Source organism: Zosterops lateralis (assembly GCF_965231275.1).
Source record: "Zosterops lateralis genome assembly, chromosome: 16".
NCBI classification, from domain to species: Eukaryota; Metazoa; Chordata; class Aves; order Passeriformes; family Zosteropidae; genus Zosterops; species Zosterops lateralis.
The window spans coordinates 5,139,574-5,156,932 of record NC_139776.1 but is presented as its reverse complement, the minus strand read 5'-3'; the positions used below and the strand labels follow the sequence as shown (position 1 = coordinate 5,156,932).

The following is a 17,359-nucleotide window of genomic DNA, read 5'->3' as shown; positions in this document are numbered from 1 at the left end:
GGCAACTCTGTCAACAGGTCACAGGGAGGAAAGACTGGACTGGGATCTAGCCTGTAGAAGGATTTTATAGTCCTATTTGGACTGGATACTGGATCTTAGGCTGGGTTTTCTAGTCCTGTTTTGACTGGATACTGGATCTTAGGCTGGGTTTTCTAGTTCTGTTTCAGCTGGATACTGGATCTTGGTCTGGGTTTTCTAGTCCTGTTTGGACAGGATACCAGGTATTAGTCTGTGTCATGACCAGTCCAAGTGGAGAATGTGGTCAGTGAGGTGTTTTGAAGTAGATCATGGGTCTGGGAACGGGGAGGAGATGGGGAGAAGCAGCTGCTCTTGCAGAAGGGCCTCTGTAGCAGTGGGTCAGTTCCTTTTTTATCTCGAAGACATTCCTTATTTAGCCAAGGAGAGAAGAATCCCACCAATATGCGGAGCTTCTAAATGCCCTAAGGCTTGTGCCAAGGAATAGGGGGCAGTAAGAAGAAATGTGACTGCCATGCAATAGCTGAAGTGCCTGATAGCTGGTGGGCACAGGGTCTGCTGTGGCTCCAGTGGCAGAGGCTGTCACATAACCAGGTGTCTCTCTCCCACGTGGCAGCATAAAGTGTACCTGATCCCTGCTGCACAGTTCACCATGGAGCTCATCGAGCCAAAAGTGCACTGCATCAGTGTCCATGGCACCTTCTCATCCAACAGGTGAGAGTCTCAGGCCCCCTTAGCTTTAGCATGAATGGGACTATTTCCAAAAACATCTGCTTATCCCTCTTCCCTCAGGCTCAGAGACTTTTAAGTTTTTGATGAAGAAATCTCTAGCTGAGGTGAAGCTCCTTGCTTCAGACTGATGGTCCTTTACCTGAGCCCCACTCTGCCTCCTGGGGCAGACACTCAAGTGTCATCCCAAATAGGCACTCCTGTGCCTGCTCATGTACAGCAAGGCACTTGCTGTATCCAAGCTTTTGACACTGCTTCAAATAAATATTTGCAGAGGAATTACCCTGTGCCAGGCTCCTGTTCTTCCTGCTGAGCCCATATCTCAGAGCCCCAGGGGGGCTGGTAGTGAGCTCTCCCTCAGCAGGCACACATTGTAATCCACCAGGAGTTACAGGGTGTGCTTCCCTGCCAGGATCCCAGAGCCTCTCTTTATTTCTGGAGATACTCACATCCTGTTTATTCCTTGGTTTTCAGCAGCTCCTGTGTCCCCTCAAGGTTCCTGAAGCTTTCTCAGTCAATCATTTTGGAGGGTGCCCAGGTTCTGCCCATTGCCCCAGAGGTGCCCCTGGCTCAGGCTGTCCATGTGGTTCCAGCTGGGGTGCCAGTGGAGCCTGCTCCTCGTCCTCCCACAGCGATGGACCCCACTGCAGAGCTCATCCTCCTGCAGTCCCCACAGGTAGGGGCACAGGCATGGCTTGGGCTAGTTTGCTGGTGCTGTTACACTGGACCACAGGGGCAGGGAGAAATTTCCCTTACCTGTTGATAAATGCTTTATCACTTAGCATTTTCAGAATTTAATCTGAGCTTTAAACTTCTCCCTGAACCTGTAATTCCTGTGGACTCACCTGTCTTGGCTTTATCCAGCTTTGTTTGGTTCTCTGGAATCCCAGGAAAAGCTTTTTCAGGTGTGGCAGCATTAGAGGGGAGAGAGTGTGGAGGCATGGGGGGCTTGATTCACTGAATTCTCAAGACCTGGCAGTTGTGCAATAAGAGCACAAATCTGTGCAATAATTAAAAAACATCCCAGCTGTGAGTGCAGGTATCATTCATGGATGTTTGTCGGTGTTCTCCCGTTTTGGGGCAGGCTGCAGTGGTGTTCAACAGCCAGATCCAGACCCTGGGACGTTATGCCTTCATCCTGCACTTCTACCAGCCCAACCACCCCACCTTCCCCGTGGAAGTGCTCATCAATGGTGGGCGCATCTGGCAAGGTGAGAACAGCAGGGGCCTGGGGAAGCTGCTGGCTGGCAAAAGCCCTGGGAGTTTTTCATGCCAGGGGATGACTGTGGGTCCTTTAGGGATTTCAAAACTGAAGCAAGACTGACTTAACCCTTCCAGACTGGGAAGATGTGATGGGGACTCAAGGGACATGTGAGACCAACACTTTTGTCATCTTTTCAGGTCAGACCAATGCCAATTTCTGCCCACATGGCTACGGTTGCCGGAGCCTGGTGGTTTCTGAGGACCAGATCATCCTGGATGTTACTGATAATGACCTGACTGTGGTTGTTCGAGTGCCAGAGGGCAAGCAGCTGTGGCTGGTGAGCCCCTCTCCAGAGCATGCTGGGCAGGCTTCAGCAGGGGGCTTTTCATTGGATTTATGTCACTGTGTGACCACAGGAATGTTTCCCACCATCACTCAGTCTCTGAACTACCCTAGAAAGTTGCAGTCTCCAACCTTAATGGTGTGGAATTGAGGGCAGAATTTACAGGGACAGCTTCTGTAGATGACAGTGTCCTTCCTTCTCTGGTTTTGATATCAAAACCAAGCAGAAACTGAAGCTGTTACTTTGGATGCATAGTTTGTAATATTCCAGAATAAGCTTTATTTCTGCTCTAGCAATATTTAAACCTGCATAATATTGTTTCTTCAGGCAGGCCTCATCATGAGAGTAGGTAGCCCTTGTTATTCTCAGGCAACAGAACTAGAGGACTGACCAAAATTTGGATAAATAGCTGAAAGACAGAATTGGAACCCACATGTAGAAATTTCAGATGATAAAGACAGCTTCCCTGCTGAGGCACAGCCAGTGCTGTGCTCTGGGGGTGTTCTGCCTGGTTTTAGTCCAGACAATTTGTGTGTTCCTCATGTGGAGCTTTAGGTTAGATGGACCCTCATGGACAGACCTCAATAGAGAGGTGACTCCTGCTCTTTGCAGTACTTGGTGTGTTATGTTCTGTCCCAGCAAGGCATGGAACGTTAAAGGTACATTTGGACTTTAGAGTCATTTTGGATGGTGTTTATCTGAGCTGAGAGCCTGGCTCACCCAGCTCACCATTGCTTTGCAGGATTACATCCTTGTGGTGCCTGAGGACAGCTACAGCTCCCAGTACCTGCAGGAGGAACCCCTGGACAAGTCCTATGATTTCATCAGCAGCTGTGGCATCAACAGCTTCTACATCAAGTGAGATGCTTGGCTTTGGGTGCCCTCTCTGCTGTCCTCAAGCTGCACACTTCTCAGGGACCAGCACTCCTTCATGTGTGGCATGGAGGGGGCTGGCCGAGGTTTTCCTTCTATTGACCACAAGTGTCACAGTCCCACTAACTACCCCTGGCTGCAGGAGAGGCTGGATTTGGGGTGGAGGGGAGGCTGTGGGGATGTGCAGCACTGACTCCTCCTGCCTTTCCCTGCAGCCCCAGCACGTCCTCGAGGTTCTGCCGTGACTCTGCCATCTCGCTGTCCCTCTTCTACAACAACGGGGCGCAGCCGTGCCGCTGCCACGAGGCTGGGGCGCGGGGCAGCCAGTGCCAGCCCTTCGGGGGACAGTGTCCCTGCAAGTCCAACGTCATCGGCCGCCAGTGCTCCCGCTGTGCCACCGGCTACTGGGGCTTCCCCAACTGCAGGCGTGAGTTCTCCCTCCCTCTCTGCCTCCCCAGTGTTTGCTCTGTATCCACTCCCCGTGCTTGCCTTGGGTTCCTGGCTCTGGCTCAAACCCAGCCGTTTTCTGCCCCTTGCAGCCTGTGACTGCGGGACACGACTCTGTGATGAAGTGACAGGGCAGTGCATCTGCCCTCCCCACACCCTGAAGCCAGAGTGTGTTGTCTGCGAGCCCCAAACCTTCGGCTGCCACCCTCTCATCGGCTGTGAGGACTGCAACTGCTCCCGGCCCGGCGTGCAGGAGCTGGCAGAGCCAGGCTGTGACGTGGACAGTGGGCAGTGCAGGTGAGGGAGCCTTGTCCTGGTGCTGGGGACATCTGGCAGCATCCCTGGGCCCTGCTGGAGAGATTGTACACCTCAGCAAGCTGAGGGATGTGCAGAATGGGGATGACGAAAGCTCTGAAAGCTCTTCTGGCTCTCCAGGTGCAAGCCCAACATCATCGGGCGGCGGTGTGACCTCTGTGCCCCAGGCTACTTCCACTACCCCGAGTGCCGGCGCTGTGACTGCCACCAGGCTGGCACTGAGGCCAGTGTGTGTGACCCAGTCACGGGGCAGTGTCACTGCAAGGTCAGTCCCCTGATGTTTCCATGTGGTGCCTTTCTCCTTGGCTCAATTGTCCTGCTGTGGCAGGGGCTGGGGGTGCCCAGCGTGCCAGAGGGAGCAGGGCTGGGCAAGGAGAGTGCCTGAGCTGCAGCCAGCCTGCCCCATGGGGTGGTGGGTTCAGAGCACCCTGAAAAGCTCTTATCTCCTCATCCTTCCTGGCCGTGAGTGTTCACTCCTTGGGCTGTCACTGGGGTAGATGGCCAGTCTGAGTCCAGCCCTGTGTCAGAGCTTCTTGCAGGTGGGGCTGTCAGCCCTGTTGGCTCCTGGCTCCATGGCAGCGGAGTAACTCAAACAGCTTCTGAGCTGCCTGCTCCAGCCTCTTTAGTGCTTTTTCTAGGTGAATTTAATGTTTGGTGGGTGCTGTACAAGCAAACCTGTTTGGGAGGCTGCTTTAACATCTTCCAGCACCACAGCATTGTGCTTTGATCACTCAGACAGCCATCCCTGTCCTCCACTGAGGCCTTGTGAGAAGCTGCTGATGCCATTGAGCTTTGCTTGTCTTTCAGGAGAATGTGGAGGGCCCGAGGTGTGACCAGTGCCGCCTGGGGACATTTTCTTTGGATGCCACCAACCCCAAGGGCTGCACTAAGTGTTTCTGCTTCGGTGCCACCGATCGCTGCCGCAGTGCTGAGAAACACCGAGCTGAGGTGAGTGGGGCTGGGGGCCACCAGAGCCTGCAGGCCAGGTGTGTCCTCATCCACCTGGCTCCCTGCTGCCCTCGGGTCTCTGTCCTGCTTTAATCCTACTGAAGTTACACCATGAGGAGGGTTATCTTTGACTCCCTGTGCCCATCTCCTGCTTTCAGCCCTTTTTCCTGGTCTCTGGGGTCTCATGTGCTGGGCGGGGGTGATGATCAGCTTTCCTGTGGCTTCATCAGGATGCATGTGAGGTGTGAGCCTGTTATTCCCCTTTCTGCTGCTCTGGGACCTGTTCTTCTGGAGCATCAACACCCAAATACTTACTGTAACTCCACTAGAAGACCCACAGTTGCTCTTCCCCTCCAGTTTGTGGACATGAACGGGTGGCTCTTGCTGAGCAGCGACCGTCACGAAGTGCCAACATCTCTGAGCCCACGGGAGCAGCTTGTCACTGCTGACCTCAAAAACCTCCCAGATGCCTTCCAGGAGCTCTACTGGGTTGCACCCAGCTCCTACCTTGGGGACCAGGTAAGAGAGTGGGGAACCACCCTGACCTCACCAGCAGCCTGATATAGACACTGCTCACACTCCAGTTGAACACAGCCGTCTCTGTCGTGTCTCAGTGGTGTGGACTTGCAGCAATGTCTGGTTTTGTCTCTCCCTCAGGTTTCCTCCTATGGAGGGCACCTTCGCTATGAGCTGCACTCCAACCTTCACAGGGGTGATGTGTTCATTCCCATGGAGTCACGGCCCGACGTGATCTTGAAGGTGCAGCCCAAGAAATTCCCTGGTGCCCCTTGCTAATCCAGGAAACAGGGTGAGGTGGTGGCTGACGCCTTCCTTGCTTTTCTCAGGGAAATCAGATGAGCATCATGTTTCTGGAAGGTGCCTACCCGTCGCCAGGGGAGGCACATGAAGGCCAGCTGCAGCTGGTGGAGGTGAGTTTGCACACACAGTGAAGTGCTCAGATAATGCAGGAAAGGACAAGACCTCATGCAGACAGAGGGACAGTTGCTTTGAGCTCAGCATTTTAGGTGCTGCAGGGCTCTTTCACCCATGCAAAGGGGAGAAATTCCAGCAGCAGGGATGTGGAGATGCCTGGGCCAGATGTTCAGATGCCTGTGCTTCCTGCCAGTAATGTCAGGTTTTCTCCCACCAGGGTAACTTCAGGCACACAGAGACTCACAACCCTGTGTCCAGAGAGGAGCTCATGATGGTGCTGGCAAACCTGGAGCAGCTGCAGATCCGGGCACTCTTCTCCCAGCTCTCTTCCTCCGTGTCCCTGCGCCGTGTGGTGCTGGAGATGGCAACAGACACAGCCACGGGCATCCGTGCCAGCAACGTGGAGCTGTGCTTCTGTCCAGCCAACTACCAGGGAGACTCCTGCCAGGTAAGGGGGAAGTGGATGTGCTGTTCCAGTCAGAGGGTCAGATAGTCATGTTTTGGGTTCCAGCTGCCTCCAGGCTCTCTTCAGTCAAAATGACAGGTCGCCTTGTTCCAAAGGAAGGAACATTTCCCCACTGCAACACTGTGCACCTGGGAGGGATACAAAAGTTTCATCTGCCTTCTTGGAAAGGGCATGATGGGGAAGTCATTCAGGTGTTGCAGTGCCTTGGAATGGGTTCTTCTCTCTGGCCACTTCTCTCCTGGTTAAAAGGAGCAGGAAGGAACTACACTGAAAAATCTTCATCGTTGCTTATAATCTTTTCTCCATCAGTACAACTCAGTGGGAATTCTGTCATGGAAACTAATTTAGTTTCTTTGCTTTTCCCAAAAGTATCAAGCTGTTTTTCAGATCTCTGCCTTTTTCTGTCTCCTCAGGAATGTGCTCCAGGTTACTACAGGGACACCAAGGGGCTCTTTCTGGGAAAATGCATCCCCTGCCATTGCAATGGCCACTCAGATCAGTGCCTGCCAGGCTCTGGGATATGCCTTGTAAGTAAACAATAGAGCAGTGTGATATTTTGGAGTTCTGAGCTCTGTAGCATGTGATTCAAAAGCTCTTTACATCCTAACTGGGCTGGAAGAACCGTGCCTGAGTTGGAGCATTGGCTTCACTGTTTCAGTGGTAACCCTGCTCAGGGTCAGCTTGGGGTGCGAGGCAGTCCTGGGAGAGAGGAAGGACTGAGGCATCCTGCTGGGGAGTTTTTAGTGCATCCACCATTTCTTGTTGTCAGTGCTGAGCCCAGGGCTTGCCTTTCCCTTGCAGAACTGCCAGCACAACACAGAGGGAGACCACTGTGAGCGGTGCAAGGACGGCTACATGGGCAACCTCTCTGCCCAAGAACCCCTGCAGTGTGTTGGGTGCCCATGCCCTCTTTCTGTTGCCTCCAACAAGTAAGCACCGCAGGATGGGATTGCCTGTTTGGCCTCACTGTTTAACCACTGGAACTACTCTGTGCCCCACCAGGGCAGGTGTCCCAATGCCAGCCTTGTCCTTGTCCCCAAACCATGTTTACAGCCTCTTCCCTGAGGCCTCAACAGCCCACAATGAGTGATCAGCTCCCCTGGCACCGCATCAGGAGTAACTGCTCCTCCCTGTATCCCCAATCTCGTTTCAGTTTTGCTGTTGGCTGTGTCCACAAGGGTTCCAACATGCAGTGCCTCTGCAAGCCAGGCTATGCTGGACCAAACTGTGAGAGGTAAGGGGGTGGCACCTGTGTTTGGGGGGCCTCAGACACTAACCCTGGCAGAGAAGTTGTCCACTTAAGGACTGCACTAGAAACAGTTGGCTCTGCCCCTGTGTGCTTTGTTCTGGCAGCATATCCTCCAGTCCTTTTCAGCCTGCAAATGCCCAACTGCTGAAATTCTGTTACTGTGGGTGTATGAGTTAAGTGTGCTTTGCCTTGACTTGCAGCCTGTGATAAAGGCACCTTTCTGATGTACCACGAGGCAAAACACAAAGTGTTTTGAGATCCCTGAGGGCTGCAGCAGTTATGAGTGTTGGATGCTCACACTGTTCCCGTTGTGCAACTCCAGTGCACGACCTGCAGGATCCTCACTCTGTTGTAACTTGTGTTTCTCCAGGTGTGCCCCGGGATACTACGGCAACCCCTTGGTGATTGGCAGCTGGTGCCAGCCCTGTGACTGCAGTGGGAACACGGATCCCAACATGCTGTTCAGCAGCTGTGACTCCCTGACAGGCGCCTGCTCGGGCTGCATGCACCACACGGCCGGGGCGCGCTGCGAGCTCTGCGCTCCTGGCTACTACGGGGACGCCGTGGTGGCCAAGAACTGCACACGTGAGTGGGGCAAGCAGCCAGCCAGCCCAGGGGCAAGGGGAGTGTGCCCATTCCCCAGCACTGCTCCTCTCCCCTCTGAGGAACAGCAGCCCAAATGCAGCTTGCCTAAGGGGTCATGGGAATAGGTTGTTGTGAGAGGCAAATCCAAGTGGAAAGAGGCTCTGTCTTAACTTTGATAGATAAGGGGGAAAGAGGCTTCCCTGTTAGCAGTAAGTGTTGTGAGTGGCTGATAGGCTCTTCAGTGTAATATTGGGTGTATTTTTCCCTGGCAGAGTGCAACTGTTCACCTTGTGGGACTGACTCCTGCCATCCACAAACTGGCCAGTGCTTCTGCAAGACTGGAGTGACAGGGCAGCACTGTGACCGCTGTGAGGTGAGGGTCACCTGGGCCCTGGGATGGTGCCTGTCCTTGTCATGGGGATGAGGGAGATCCCTAGTGTGCCATCCCCCAGGCCTGTGAGCAGAACAGGGCTGGCTGCCAGCTGGGGAGGGCTGCATTTGCACAAGCTGCACTGTACATGGCCAAAGTCTATTAAAAATGTGGCAGCAAGCAGTGGAGGCAGCATTCCAGTAAAGTGGCATTGTTTGGGAAACTGCAGTAAACCCCATTCTCCTGAGTGTGTCCAGCTTGGGCAAGGGCACCTTCCCATGGCAGTGCTGTGTCTGTTCTCGCTGCAGCTCCACATCTTTACCATGTTGCTTTAAGTTTTGTGGTGCTCACAACACACTTAGAAAGGAAAGCTGGGGTCCCGCATCGCTAGCCCAGGAGAGAGACACACTTGCTGACCAGACCATCCATGTCCTGCTTTTCCCTAGGAAGGATACTACGGCTTTGAGAGCTGCTCGGGCTGCCGGAGGTGTGACTGCGACGTGGGCGCCGTGGGGAGCAGCTGCCACGTGCAGAGTGGCCAGTGCAGCTGCCTGCCCGGGGTCAGCGGCTCACGCTGCCACCAGTGTGCCCCAGGCTACTGGGGCTTCGGCCAGGGCGGCTGCACAAGTGAGTGTGGGCTCCAGCCAGGGGCACTGGGACAGGGCTGTGCTGCTGCTCCAGTTGTTGAAGGCAGAAAACAGCTGGCAGCTGTCTGAGGGCCTGTGCACCCGCGGCTGTGGTGTGTGGATGAGCACAGCTGGAATAAAACCACTCTTTCCCCTCTCTCCAGAGGGGTAAAAGCACAAAATGATTCTCTGTTACTCCACCCTGCAGAGTGTGAGTGCAGAGGGGGCTCCTGTGACCCTCGCACCGGGGAGTGCACGTGCCCCAGCGGGCTCACAGGGAAGCAGTGTGACGTCTGCCTGCGCGAGCACGAGATCCTGGTGGCAAACGGCCCCGACAGCATGAAGTGTGAAGGTCTGTGTCCCACTGTCCTGGGGAAAGAGGGGAGGGAAGCCCAGCAGAGGCCTGTGCTGACTGCTGTGTTCCCCTGCAGTGTGTGACAGCTGTGTCCTGCTCCTGCTGGAGGACCTGCAGAGCATCGAGAGGTCCTTCCCATCCATCCGTGGCCAGCTGGTCACCCTCAACGCCAGCTCCATCGCCTGGGCTCGCCTGCACGGCCTCAACGGCACCATCATGGCCATTGCTGTATGTGGAAGGTTTCACATCCCCTTCTGCCCATGTTTCCTGGCCTGTTGGCCTGATTTAGCCTATTTTTTTTTTTTTTTTTTTTTTTTTTTTTGCTAGAACCAGCTCCGTGAGTACCACAGAGCCATGAGCAGGGTCAGGCAAAGGACTGATGAGCTGGAGGATGAGAACATGGATCTCACACAGGACCTGAACGCACTGCAACACAAAGTAGGATATTTCTCCATCTTCGTTTGCCAGAGCGCAAGTCCCCCTTTTACCAAAATGAGGGCTTTGAAGGCTGTGAGGAGCCTGGTTCAGGCAGGTTGGGTCTATTGCTCAACCAGAACTAAGTTGCAGTGTTAGGTGCTCAAGGTAGATTACCTGCTTTGCTTCCTTGGAGAACTGTTAAATGTGTCTTGATATTGGTAGTTTTAGATTTATTGCTTGCTTTTGAGGTGGTTCCAACTTTAAGCAGTGTAAATAAATTCAATTAAGTATCATTTATAAAAGGGGCATACAAGTAAGGAACATAAAACATCTGGGTCTGTCATGGATGCAGTCTATAACCAGTCTGAAACCTAGCAGTTGTGTCTTCAGAGAACATATAAACAGCAATATTTGATTTATAAAATGCCTGTTCCTAATCTGAGGGAGAGGGAAAAATCTCTACTTGATGACATACTTCCCCAGAGAGCTGCAAAGTCAAACTGCCCCTGTACATACCAAACAGCCAGACTGCAGCCCCTTGTCTCTTGATCAGGACTGAGGTGTACCTGGCTCCGGGCTTTGGGGCTTTTCCTGTGTTAAGAGCACATAACAGTGCTGAACTCTGTGGTGTTGGGATTGTTCCAGCATCCAGAGCCTGTTGCATTCTCTGAAGGTGCTAAATAAGATCACCCTTCAGTGCATTGTAGAACAGCAGCAAAGGGCAGGTTCATTCAAGAACTCACAAGCTACACATTCCCAGGCCTTGTGTGCCTTTTGGGAGTAGCAGTCCTACTGACAAATAAAATACCATCTTGTACTTGAAGTAACCCAGTGTTTTTATGGTAGATGACCATGACTCACAGAGAAGCAATTCGTGTTGAGCAGCACACAAGGGACATGTACCAGCAGGGGGAACAGCTCCTGCTGCACATCCAGAGCATCCAGAGGGGCATTGCAGGTATGTCAAGAGGGCTCTTCACTTTGGGGTTTTTTCCCTGTGATATGTCATGCTCTTGGTTTCAATCACTGCCAAGTATTGCACTGCTTAGAGAAAGCCATGGGAAAATACAAATGAAGATCCCTGCAGAATCTCAGCTTTTACTCTGACCAGGCTTATTGTGACTCTCAGCTGCTTGGCTAAACACGAGTCTGGGGGAAAAGAAGTTAAAAGTTAAAAGTTCCATAAATATTACTAAAATGCATAAAACAGGGGCAGTCTGCACTGCAGTTTCAGAAGAGATTTAGCAAAAGAGAGTGGCTGGATCTTGGACAAGGAGGTAAAGCCACAGAAAGATGCTCAGGATGTAGTGTGTGTTACCGGTAGTGGTCAAAGAGGCAGAAACATGGGGCAGTGCCTCTGGGTGACCTCAAGCAATTTGTTGTCTAAGTGCTGCCTGAAAGCTTTCAGTGGTTTGTGAGGGGAAAAACCTCAGGGAGTTTGAAGGATCTGGTTTGGTCAGTCTAACAGGGGATGTGGTTTCTCTGCAGACCTGGTGCGGCAGATGGACAGGTTTGGGGCAGCCAACGCCAGCACCGCGTCCGGAGAGGAGTTCCGGCAGAAGGTGGCCGAAGTGGAGAGGATGCTGAGGGAGATGAAGCAGAGGAGCCTGGCAGCCCAGGAGGAGCTGGCAAGGCGTGAGCATGAGGAGGCTCAGAAGTGTGAGTCCAGCTCTGGGCTGCCCAGATCCTGCTGGGTCTGGTTTGGAGCCCACACAGACACTGCACATCATGGTCATGTTGGTGGTGCTGTTAAGAATCAGGCACCCCCAGCAATTTTGATAGTTTTAGAGTCCCCTGTGACAAATTACGTAATTTGTGGTTCCTTTTCTCCTAAGGCAATTATTTCAGGGCAGAAAAAAGTTTCAGGGCAGAACTAGCTGGGTAGTTCCATTTGATGAACAAAAATGACAACACTTAGAACCAGGAATCACCATTATTGTACAATGTATCACATCACACATGGATGTGAATAAGTCACACCATGTATCTTCCTATTTGCTGTCCCCATAGAGTAACAACCAGCAGCCAGTACCCACAGTAGCTCTGCTGTCCTGAGGGTGTCCTTGCAGGAGTGAGAGTAGTGAGCCCAGTCAGGGAAGCTGGCACTGCAGGAAGAGAACACTTCTGATTAACAGGCCCTGGCAAAACAGCTCAGCAGCTGAAAGCTGGAATTATAAACTGGCTGTTGTTGGAAATAAGTAATTTTTCACAGTGGAAGTAATCAAGGCCTCAGGTGTGGTTTCTCCATCATCTGGAGCTTTTCAGGCATGACCGTGTGTCTTTGAAAGAGATCCCATCTCTCACCAGCACTGAAGGTTTGGAGATAATCATGGACAAGGTCCTGTGCTATCTAGGCTGAAAAGGAGGGAGGGATGGAAGATGGTCAATGGATGGATGGATATCTGCCAGGACCAGAGCCAGGCTTTAAGGCAGCCAGGCACAAAAAGAGTTGGTTTAACACAGGAAGAGGAATAAACAACAGTTCTCATCCCCATATTCCCAGTGCTGCATCGGGTGAGGAGTGAGCTGCATGCCCGCTGGCAGTCCAACCAGGACCTGCTGAGCAGCATCCAGGAGCGCCTGGCCCAGCACAGCTCCCAGCTCATGGATCTGCGCGATGCCCTCAACGAGGCCGTGAACAAAACCAGGCAGACTGAGGACCTGAACAGCCTGAACCGAAACAACCTGGAGGAGAGTCAGGTAGACCTTCACCACGGTCCTGGCAGTGAGGGGTGGCTGTCCCAGCCCTGCTGGTCCCTAACCCTGGATCTTTGTGTCCAGCAAAAGAGCCAAGAACTCCAAAAGCAGCACGTGTTGGTGCAGGAGAATCTGCAGATGGCCAAGGACGCCCTTGCCCAGGTCTCTGACTTCCTGCAGATGATGGAGCGTGCAAAGGAGGTGAGTGGCAGAGGCACTTTGGTAGGGGCAGAGGGAGAGGTGTGGCAGCCCTCAGCAGTGACAAGTGTCCTTGCAGGCCTACGAGAAGCTGGCGGCTCGGCTGGATGGGGCAAAGCTGCCCCTCACTGAGCGGGTCAAGAAGTTCTCCCCCGCCAGCAGCAAGATCCCCATCGTGGAGCAGGCAGAGGAGCACGCCCGGCTCCTGGATGAGCTCGCAAGGAACCTGTCTGGGTGAGGCACCTGTCCCGACCCTCACTAGTCAGGCTGTCTCCTACCAGAGCTGGGGATGGGAAACTGCAGCCCCACCATGGCAGGGGGAACAGCAGGGTATCACCTCCAAAGTTTTATACTGGGGGACACATCATGTTGAGGAGCCCAAAGGGGATTTGTCTGTGAGGGCATGGGCAGGACCCTGAGTGTTCTCCATGGACTTGATGGCTTCATCTTCCAACACAGCATTATCCAGGACACAAACCAGGATGGCTTTATCCAGCGGGCGGTCGATGCCTCCAATGCCTATGCCAGCATCATTGAAGCTGTGAGGAAAGCAGAGCAAGCAGCCCATGATGCTGATGAGGCAGCCAGTGAGGCCCTGAGGGTATGTGCTGTGGGGAGCTCTGCAGAGATGGGCAAAAAACTAACTCCCTTCCCTCTGACACAAGGGCTCTGTGCCTAAGAGCAGAGTCTGCCACAGCTGAGGCCAGATTCAATGTCTGGGTCTCCCTGTCACACCTCACTGCAGTTGCCTGAAGGAGCATTTTTGTGTGCAGTCAGAGCCAGAGACTTGAATTCCTCTTCAGAGTCCCATGTTTGTTTCACAGAATGTCATATCAGAAAACCTTGGGTCCACCTCTAGAATCCTGAAGAGGAACAGCAGCAGCCTGGAGGAGTCTGCGAGGAGACAGCAGAGCAAACTCAATGGGGGTGAGAGAGGCTCCTCGCAGGATCTGATGTCCTTTGGGCTGGACTGAGCTCCAGCAAACAGCATGTGCATTTCTTTAATTGCAGCTATTAAAGGCACTCTGCAGACAGCAAAGGACAAGCTGGCCGACCTCCGTGTGAAGAAGGAGCAGCTCCTGACCCAGCTCCAGTCTGTGCAGGACATGCTGGGCAGGGAGCAAGGTTTGTTCTGGGGTAGCTGGACTGATTCTCTCTGCTCCCTTCTTTGTGCACTGTGACCCAAGGGTGCTTCCTCCCTGGTCCTGGACACTTTAGAGATACATCTTTCTTTCCAGAGGACACAAAGGACACAATCCAGAATGCCAAAGCAGCTGCTGCTGAGGCCAATGAAACAGCTGCAAGAGTGGAGGACACCCTGAGCACCATGAAGAAGAACCTGGATGAGTGGAAAGACCAGTATGGAGGCCTCCGAAATGAAGACCTGAACCAGGCAGTCCAGGATGCCAGAAAATCTGGTGAGTGCTGAGCCTGTTGAGTCTGATATCAGCCACTGCATGCACAGATACCCCCAGAGTATTTTTTGAAAGTGATGCTTTGCAGCTCCAGGTCAAGAGCAGAGGGAGGTAGCTAATACTGGATGCTTTAAGTCCTGCCCCATTTTTTCTCCTCTCCTGCAATGTCTGTATCACCTGTAGCTTTACTGCAGGAGGTTGCATGCACTGGAGCATTCTCACACCTGCCTCAAGGCTGATGGATTTAGGGGATCTCTCTGTGACTGCTCCCAGCTACCGCTGCTTTGACTTGCATTTCTCAAACTTCTTGAACTTTGCATTTCCCTTCCTCACTAACCTCCAAAACACTTGGCTCCTCTTCAACCCCAGTGTCCAGCCTGGAAAGCACCATTCCCCTGCTGCTGGAGAAGCTGAGTGGCTTGGAGAACAGGAGGAACAAAAATGCCACCGTGTCAGAGAACATCATGAGGATCCGGCAGCTCATCACACAGGCCAGGAACGCTGCCAGCAAGGTGAGCTCAGGGGAGGGTGAGGGCAGGGCGTGGTGTGCTGGGGTCCTCAGGTGGAGGAGGGCTTACCTGAGGGTGGCATGCAGAGGGGAGAGTGTCTGGGGGCACCAGACAGGGTCCCTTTCTCGTGGGATTTGGTAGAACTGGCAGTGACCAGACAGGTGGCAGTGGGTTCAGTGCCACAGGGTTGGATTTCTCTCCCTCCAGGTGAAAGTGCCCATGAAGTTCAATGGCAGCTCAGGGGTGCAGGTCCGGATGCCCAGCAATCTGCAGGATTTAGCAGCCTACACATCCCTCAAGTTCTACATCCAAAACCCTGAGCCCAGGGGCCAGCAGGGCGAGGCAGGGGACGGGCGGTTCGTGTTATACCTGGGCAGCCAAGAGGTGAGATGGGGTCAGAGTGTGAAGTGAGCCCTTGTTGCATCAGTGATGTCCGTGCCTGGACATCAGCCCCTCACCTGGTCCCTGAACATCTTTGTGGGGAACACAAAGCCCCTGGATGCAGCTGTCAGCCTGCGTGGGGAGTGGAGTAGGGGCTGTTTGTCCAGTGCAGCCTTGGGAGCACCAGGGAGAGCTCCTGCCTGTCCCAAATGCCAACATGTAGCCCTGTCTTTCCCTGAGTTCAGGCCACTGGAGACTACCTGGGCATCGTGCTCAAGGACCACAGAGTGCATTGGATCTACAAACTGGGAAATGAGGAACCAACCTCCCTGAGTGTCGACGAGGATATTGGAGAGCAGTTTGTCACCATCAGCATCAACAGGTATGACCTTTACTCAGGGAGGGCAAGGTTTGCTCCTTTGGGGGTCTCCCCTGGTCTTTGACCATCCCTCCCTGCTGCAGGATCCTGCAGTACGGGCACATGTCGGTGATTGTGGAGAGGCAGAGGGTGCACGAGATCAAGGGAGACAGCGTGGCCAAGGGAGAGCAGGGGCTGCTCAACTTGGACCCTCACAACGTGGTCTTCTACGTGGGGGGCTACCCCTCCAGCTTCACGGTGAGAGAGGCAGCGGGGAGCGGGTTGTAGGAGGTGTCAGCAATGCCTTTGGAGGTTCCTACAGGAGGGAAAACCTGTTTAAGTGTCGGGTTTCATTCTCAGCCCCCTCCTGCCTTGCGCTACCCCAACTACCGGGGGTGCCTGGAGCTGGACACGCTGAACGAGGAGGTGGTGAGCCTGTACAACTTCCAGCACACCTTCGAGCTGGACACGGCAGCCGAGAAACCCTGCGCAAGGTGGGCACTGAGCCTGGAGCAGCCCCGCTCTGAGGCACCTAGCTCAGCTCTGCTCACTCCAGGGCACAGCAAATGGCTTGGGATTGATGCCTCTTGTGTGTCTCAGGTCCAAGTCCACAGGAGACCCCTGGCTGACTGACGGCTCCTACTTTGATGGCACTGGTTATGCTGAGATCAAGTTTGAGAGCCAGTTTGGCACAACCAAGCGCTTTGAGCAGGAGATCCGCGTGGTCTCCTACAACGGCATCATCTTCTTCCTGGAGAACCAGGCAGGTGCTTGCTCTCCTGGGGAGCCTTCATCCCTCACTGGGTGGGCTGGGACAATCCCAGGCCTGCTTGCAGGCATTTCTAGTTCAGGACAGTAGGGAGAGGAGAGCTTTGGAGATCTCAGGGCTGCTTGGAGCAGGATTTCAGCACTGTTGTTAAAAGCCATGAGAGGAATGGACCCAAACCTCACAGCAGTCACTTGGCTGGTGCTGGAGGGGCTCCCCAGAACTTGGAGACCCTCCAAGCTGGGTCAGGGTTCACTGGGACAGGCAATGCTGCAAGGAGCATTTCCAGCTTGCAGTGTTATCCCTGTGACCCAGCACAGGGCTGCTGTTTGAAGATAAGTCCCAGATAACTCTGACCAGGGCACTGGAAATAACTCTGAGCAGGGCACTGCTCCCACCAGTGCTAAAGGGCAGGTGGGCTCAGTGCCACAACTGCATCCTGGACACCTGCTGAGAGTCCATCCTGCCTTCCCCAGGGTCAATTCCTGTGTCTGGCCATCCGGGACGGGAAGCTGGCTCTTTACTATGATTTCAGTTCTGGCCTGGAGATGGCAAAACCAAGCAACTCCTCCTCCCTCACCATCAGCAGCACCACAAACAAAGCGGTAAGAGGGAATGGGGCTCTCATGGAGGGTGGGCTCCTCATCCAGGGTGAGGAGGCACATGGACCTCCATGTCCATTTTTGAGGGGGGAAGAGCTGCAAGAGGTTTTTTGACTTGAGCCATTAACTAGACACTGCCTTGCCCTCTGTGATGGACCCGAAACTGCCCCAGACTGATGGATCATTTCTCTGTTCTGTCTCCAGATTCAGATTTTCCTCCTCAAAATGAATAACAAGAAGCGCATCCTGGTGCGGGTGGAGCGCCTCACCATCTTTGTGGTGGAGCAGGAGAACTCCCTGGAGAATGCTGTCTCCTACTACCTGGGGGGTGTGCCCCCAGCTGTGCTGCCCCCCAGGTGGGTCCAGCCTGCAGTGGGGTGGGACAGTCAGCATGTTCCCCTCAAGTCCCTGGTGGTGGCCCTGGCCCTTTCTCAGCCACATCCAGGGCTGTTGGAACCCTGTTAAAACTGTGGGAGAAGTTTTCCTCTCCCTGTCCATCAGCCTGAGCTTTTAAGGATGGTAACTTTTCCATCTCTGGTTAGGGAGGAGGTGCTGGTGGTGTCACCAAGTCCTCCTTTGCCGTGCTGCGTGCCTTGG

The 17,359-nt window shown here is 53.7% G+C and overlaps 1 protein-coding gene across 1 annotated transcript in view; it reads left to right on the top strand.

The window, feature by feature from the left end:
* LAMA5 (laminin subunit alpha 5) overlaps positions 1-17,359 on the top strand; it is a gene marked incomplete at its 5' end in the record, with an annotated part of 86,392 nt that overhangs the window by 63,579 nt on the left and 5,454 nt on the right. Inside the window, 39 exons of the mRNA XM_083873175.1 lie at positions 593-690; positions 1,180-1,381; positions 1,790-1,916; positions 2,107-2,246; positions 2,995-3,110; positions 3,341-3,552; positions 3,665-3,869; positions 4,008-4,152; positions 4,695-4,835; positions 5,193-5,354; positions 5,493-5,594; positions 5,681-5,764; positions 5,986-6,216; positions 6,648-6,761; positions 7,036-7,163; positions 7,388-7,468; positions 7,854-8,068; positions 8,341-8,441; positions 8,885-9,065; positions 9,273-9,416; positions 9,496-9,647; positions 9,747-9,857; positions 10,683-10,794; positions 11,325-11,495; positions 12,340-12,536; positions 12,618-12,734; positions 12,811-12,965; positions 13,191-13,332; positions 13,556-13,658; positions 13,743-13,856; positions 13,970-14,149; positions 14,516-14,658; positions 14,863-15,039; positions 15,282-15,418; positions 15,499-15,652; positions 15,755-15,888; positions 15,995-16,157; positions 16,637-16,765; positions 16,967-17,118. Of these exons, the coding sequence (XP_083729301.1) occupies positions 593-690; positions 1,180-1,381; positions 1,790-1,916; positions 2,107-2,246; positions 2,995-3,110; positions 3,341-3,552; positions 3,665-3,869; positions 4,008-4,152; positions 4,695-4,835; positions 5,193-5,354; positions 5,493-5,594; positions 5,681-5,764; positions 5,986-6,216; positions 6,648-6,761; positions 7,036-7,163; positions 7,388-7,468; positions 7,854-8,068; positions 8,341-8,441; positions 8,885-9,065; positions 9,273-9,416; positions 9,496-9,647; positions 9,747-9,857; positions 10,683-10,794; positions 11,325-11,495; positions 12,340-12,536; positions 12,618-12,734; positions 12,811-12,965; positions 13,191-13,332; positions 13,556-13,658; positions 13,743-13,856; positions 13,970-14,149; positions 14,516-14,658; positions 14,863-15,039; positions 15,282-15,418; positions 15,499-15,652; positions 15,755-15,888; positions 15,995-16,157; positions 16,637-16,765; positions 16,967-17,118 (5,672 nt within the window). The remainder of the gene's footprint in view (positions 1-592; positions 691-1,179; positions 1,382-1,789; positions 1,917-2,106; positions 2,247-2,994; positions 3,111-3,340; positions 3,553-3,664; positions 3,870-4,007; positions 4,153-4,694; positions 4,836-5,192; positions 5,355-5,492; positions 5,595-5,680; positions 5,765-5,985; positions 6,217-6,647; positions 6,762-7,035; positions 7,164-7,387; positions 7,469-7,853; positions 8,069-8,340; positions 8,442-8,884; positions 9,066-9,272; positions 9,417-9,495; positions 9,648-9,746; positions 9,858-10,682; positions 10,795-11,324; positions 11,496-12,339; positions 12,537-12,617; positions 12,735-12,810; positions 12,966-13,190; positions 13,333-13,555; positions 13,659-13,742; positions 13,857-13,969; positions 14,150-14,515; positions 14,659-14,862; positions 15,040-15,281; positions 15,419-15,498; positions 15,653-15,754; positions 15,889-15,994; positions 16,158-16,636; positions 16,766-16,966; positions 17,119-17,359) is intronic.